At 31.1% G+C, this 5,098-nt stretch overlaps 1 protein-coding gene across 1 annotated transcript; it reads right to left on the bottom strand.

Moving 5' to 3' along the window:
• Window positions 1-3: 3 nt before the first annotated feature.
• LOC107057687 (G-type lectin S-receptor-like serine/threonine-protein kinase RLK1) lies at window positions 4-376 on the bottom strand (the record flags this gene model as incomplete). The annotated part of the gene is made up of 1 exon (XM_015310248.1): window positions 4-376. A coding segment is annotated over exon 1 (327 nt), but the record flags the coding sequence as incomplete, so codon positions are not given.
• Between the last annotated feature and the right edge of the window lie 4,722 nt (window positions 377-5,098).

Genomic DNA, 5,098 nt, shown 5'->3' with positions numbered 1-5,098 from the left:
ATTGATGACAGAGTTTTCCTGGCTTCCTACTTGCACAATGAGCCTTCCATCATTATTTAAGAGCAAGACAGCGTTGCTCGGGACAACAGGACTGTTCCTGTTTGCTGTCCACACTGCTGTCTTGTTAGGCATACTGACGATTGAGATTCCAACAGCGTAGCCATTGTTTTGTTCATAAAATCCAAAGGCAAAGCGCCTGGTTGGTGAAAACCATGATGAATTGGCAGTAGGTGTTAGAGAAGAGCCAAGAGTTATATTAAACTGCCTTTGTTGTGCTAGTGTTACTGCATGAATTGCAGATAAGATTAATAACCATAGCAAAACAGCCATAGATTTATTTTTTTTCTTTGTTTTTTTTTCTGATTTATCACAAAATGGTGATGCTAATATGTTATAAATTCAGTTTATTATAACATCCAAAAACTTTAGCTACTGTAGGACAAGTCAATTTACGCCAATGAAGTAAAAGACGCGTTACATAGAAGACTTGGAAATTATTGAGTCAAGCAATTATGTTGTTAAAAATTGACAGCTTCCACTAACTTTCAAGTTTCCCATTATAAATGGTGTAGTCCGTCTAGAGTAAATTTAGGTTCGGGAAAAGAGCTAGAGTGTCAACTACGTCACTACTAATAAATCACTATATTTCCATTGAAATGTTCAGTGATTAAGAAATCATGTTCTATAGCACAGATTTTCTACTTATTGAAGGTGGGAAAAACCTTTATTTCTAGTAGTGCGTATTTGATTGAATTCTGCAGCTTATGTTAAAACTTTATATTTTTAGTAAAAATTCATTGAATGTATAGATTATTAATTTCGAACTCAATAACTTAAAAAATGTTAGAATTTAAAACTCGTTAACTTCAAATCTTAGCTTTGGCTTTCCTTAATATTGTTCCAACTATAAACGGAATGTAGAGCATTATAATTCTATGATAAAACCGATGAAAATTTTTTTAAATCGAATTTGGTATTGATGGAAAGAGAAAATATGGTTCAAAGTTAAATTTGCAAGGTAAAAAAAAAGTACTATATGAACTTAACCGTAAACAGAAGGTATAACCAACGAAAGTTGGAGTGGAGCATTAAGTACTCCTTCATTTTAATCAATCTCGTGTATATGGAGGTGCCTTTGGTTAAGATATGGAGAAAATGAAATTATTTGAATTGACATAAACCACAAACCACTAAGCAAGTATATAGCGAGAGAAAAAGAAAAGAGATTCACTACTATTCACTGACAGTAGTCAGTAGACAAGAAAATTCCACTATCAACTCATTCTTAGAAATATTTATTTCTTTTAATATATTCATGTAGTGTTTGTCCTCCCAAACTCTCATTTCTAAATAGGAGTAGTAAAGTAACTAGTTATTTAGCAAATAGCCCATTTATGCACCTGTCATGTTAGGGACCTTTATGTCCCACGCGTTCCCTTTAAATATGAGTAGTAACTTTTTCCCTTATATATAACTAATTTCTTAAACTTATCATGATATTTTATTTAGACAATTGAATTAAAACTTATTTCAATTAAATATATCTCAATTACTAATAAACTATTTTAGTTAGATACTTTCAAATTAAATTTTAGAAAACCTTTTTTCAAGTCAAATTTTGTACATTTTTTTATGTTAGGACTATATTTTTATTTATCTATTAAATAGTTAAATTAACTATATAAAATATATATCATTTACTCTCATTATACCATTTGCCTCAAGAAGATGTAAATTTTCACACATTTTTATTAAAGCTAATTTATATAATTAAAAGAAAAAATAAACTTTACGTGATTAATTTAACTATATAATTGACAAATAAGAATCCGCATCAATCTTTATTAGAAATTAAGATGTATAATTGAACATAAATTAATTTAAATATCTAAATACAATATTCTAATAAATTGAGGAAACTAACTACGTTAAGTCTTAGTTTTTCAACTTTTTTTTTATTCGACACATTTACAACCTACTCATATCCAATCCATTAATCGTATACGATAATTGATGATAGGTACAAGTTTGTTTTTTTTTTTAATAACAGCAGCTATCAGTGTTGGCAGTGACTTCTGCCCCACGTGTACTACTCCTTCCCACTCTTCATAACCTCTTTTTGCCATATGTCAATTTTCTTATAATTATACATTTCCCCTCTTTCTCTCTAATATGATTTCTCCTCTTTCTCTCTAATACAATTTCACCTAGAGTTTCAGATTTCCTCTCATGGACGCCATTCCATGAGAGGAAATCTGAAACCCTAGGTGAAATCGTATTAGAGAGAAAGAGGAGAAAACGTATTAGAGAGAAAGAGGGAAAATGTATTTTAGAGAAATGAGAGTGGGTCAAATTGTATGTCCCAAAAGAAATGAGGGCAAAATTAATACTTAGGATGTATGGGTCTATGTGGAGGTGAGAGTTGTTTGGTGCTTATGTGGCATCGACGTGGCATCCATGTGGCATTCACGTGGCGTCCACATGGCACTTAACACACCTCTGCTAATAGTAAGGGTATTTGTGACCCAATACTTTAACGGAAGGGTATTTTTGAGCCAGAATATAGTTTAAGGGTATATGTGAGCTATTTCCGAAAGTTCAAGGGTATTTTTGAGCCTTTTCCGATATTTAAATTAAAATAACAAAAAGCGTATTATATGGTAACTTGGACTCTAAATTAATTATAAGAGTTTGTTTACAATTCTTATTTGGCTTACCAAAAATAAGAAGATTCTTTCACACAATTTGTTCCTCATTATTTCATTCTTGGTTCTTTGTCAACACCATTAAAACAATTTGAAACAATTATCAGTGTGATAACTTCTTACTCATTTTTTTAGAATCTAAATAATTAAAGACAATTTAGATAATTAAGACAATTCTGACAACTTTTTACTCATTCTTTTTTCAGAATCTAGATAATTAATCTCATAAGAAAACTATTCACAACTTATTAAGTCTTCTTCGCAACATGAAAAAGTGTATGGATAGGTATTTCATTGCTTCAGTGTTTACTCTTCTTAGTTTATTCAATCAACAACACAAATTAATTGAAAATAAATTTTAATACATATACCACCATATGTACTCAAACCTAAATAGTACTCAAAGTCGATCATACCAAAAATATTTAAACTTTATTTTCAAAGAATTAAATCTTAGATATGTAAAACATGTTTTTTTTTAAAAAAAAAAAAAGGAAGATGAAAAATCATTAAATGTGAAAATATAATAATTAAATTAACAGAAATAAGTATTTTTTAAAATGACCTAGTCTTCCAATTTTGGTGGAACAGAAAGAAATAATTTTCAAAATAAGTTGATTTTGAATCATGCATGTCCTAAAATTTCCTTTCTGTTCCATCAAAGTTGGAAGACTTGGTCATTTGATAACAAATCATATCTTATAATAAATAATTATTTATTAAGTTAATTTATCAGATGATCACTTTTTGTCGTAACCAAATAGGAAAACAAACTCTGCTACTATAATGGACAAAACTTCAGCAGAGTTACCAACAGAAATCCTTCATCAAATACTCTCTCTTCTCCCAACTAAAACTGCTGCTCGAACTGCATTGTTGTCCAAATCATGGCTTAAAGCATGCTCTACGAAACCCCATCTCTGTTTCGATATATCTGATCCCGTAGAATATCGAGCTCATGAATTCCTGAGAATTGTAGATAATACTTTGGAAAGGTATCACCGCGATAATAATCTACCTATTTCATCTTTTGAGCTTTGCATCTCCTTTTATGATCACATTTATTGTGATGGTCTAGTTGATAAATGGTTAGATATTATAACAGATAAAAGAGCTTCAAAGATTTCACTTTTTGTGAAAAGCAAAGCTAAAGAATATTGTGAAAGATATAATTTGTTTGTTCATAACATATTTAAGATGAAATTCATACAACATTTGGAGTTAAATCATTGCCAAATATTACTGGCGAAACAAAATGCACTCTTTTATGATGATAAAATTAAGTGTGATAACCTGAAAAACATAACCTTGTGTTATGTTACTATTTCTCAATTAACACTTCAAAGCCTGATTTCATGTTACCCTCAGATTGAGAAGGTATCAATACAATACTGTATCGGGTTCAATAGCATTCGTGTTTCAAAAACTCTTCCTAAACTTTTGTGATTTAGTATCTTTTACTGCCCAATTGTGGAAGTTGAAATTGTTGATGCACCAAAACTGCTATCTTTCGAATATGTGAACAAAGGTGATTCCGCGCCTTATTTATCTAGTGATAATCTTCACATATGTTTGCGAACAATAGAGATTGGTACTTGTCAAAATCTCAAAAGGGTAGAATTTGTGAAGGTCACAGTTGAGTATTGGGATCTCTTCAAGATTATACAAAAATTACACTCTGTGAAAGAGTTGATTTTACACTACTGTAGGTACTTGAGAAAAATAAAAATCTCAAGTTCAACCCTCGAGGTTTGTAGCATAGTTCAGTGTGATTTAGTAGAAGAAGCCATTTTTGATACGCCCAAATTACTCTCCTTAGCCTTCTCCGATCAAGATAGACTACCTTCTTTATCTTTTGAAAGGGCTCCGAGCCAATGCAGAGTTTCCATAAGGATTGACATTTTATGGGACGTTCAGCACCTCATGAACTTACGGAGATTTCTAGTTGAGTTGGGTGATCAAGTTGTAGATTTGACGTTGTCTACATTCTCTAAAAGTTTGATCATACCAAGAGGAATTTATCATCTTCCCACACTTGAAGTTGAGCATTTGGAATTATCTTATAGTGATATTACAACCGCGACATATTCATCTTATAACTATGATGTCATCTTCGCAATTTGTTTGCCCAAGATTTTAACGTTACAGTGTGACAAGAAACTAAGAAAGTTTCTACGTCAACAATGGTTGAAGAAGAGAGAAAACAGATTTATCAAATGTACTTGGAAAAAGTATCTCATAAATGCTGAGATAGAGTACAAGAAAAGGAACGGAGAGGATTGGATGACCCTTGATAGGAAGATATTGGTAGCTGATCCGCATATTATTGAAGAGATCTATACAATCCGCTTCAAGCAAATTCAAAGAAATGAAAAAAATAAGTATTCGTATAT

The sequence above is a fragment of the Solanum tuberosum genome, unplaced genomic scaffold (assembly GCF_000226075.1).
Source record: "Solanum tuberosum cultivar DM 1-3 516 R44 unplaced genomic scaffold, SolTub_3.0 scf00131, whole genome shotgun sequence".
In the NCBI taxonomy this organism is placed as follows: domain Eukaryota; kingdom Viridiplantae; phylum Streptophyta; class Magnoliopsida; order Solanales; family Solanaceae; genus Solanum; species Solanum tuberosum.
The sequence above is the reverse complement of the archived record's forward strand: the minus strand, read 5'-3'. Positions and strand labels throughout refer to the sequence as shown.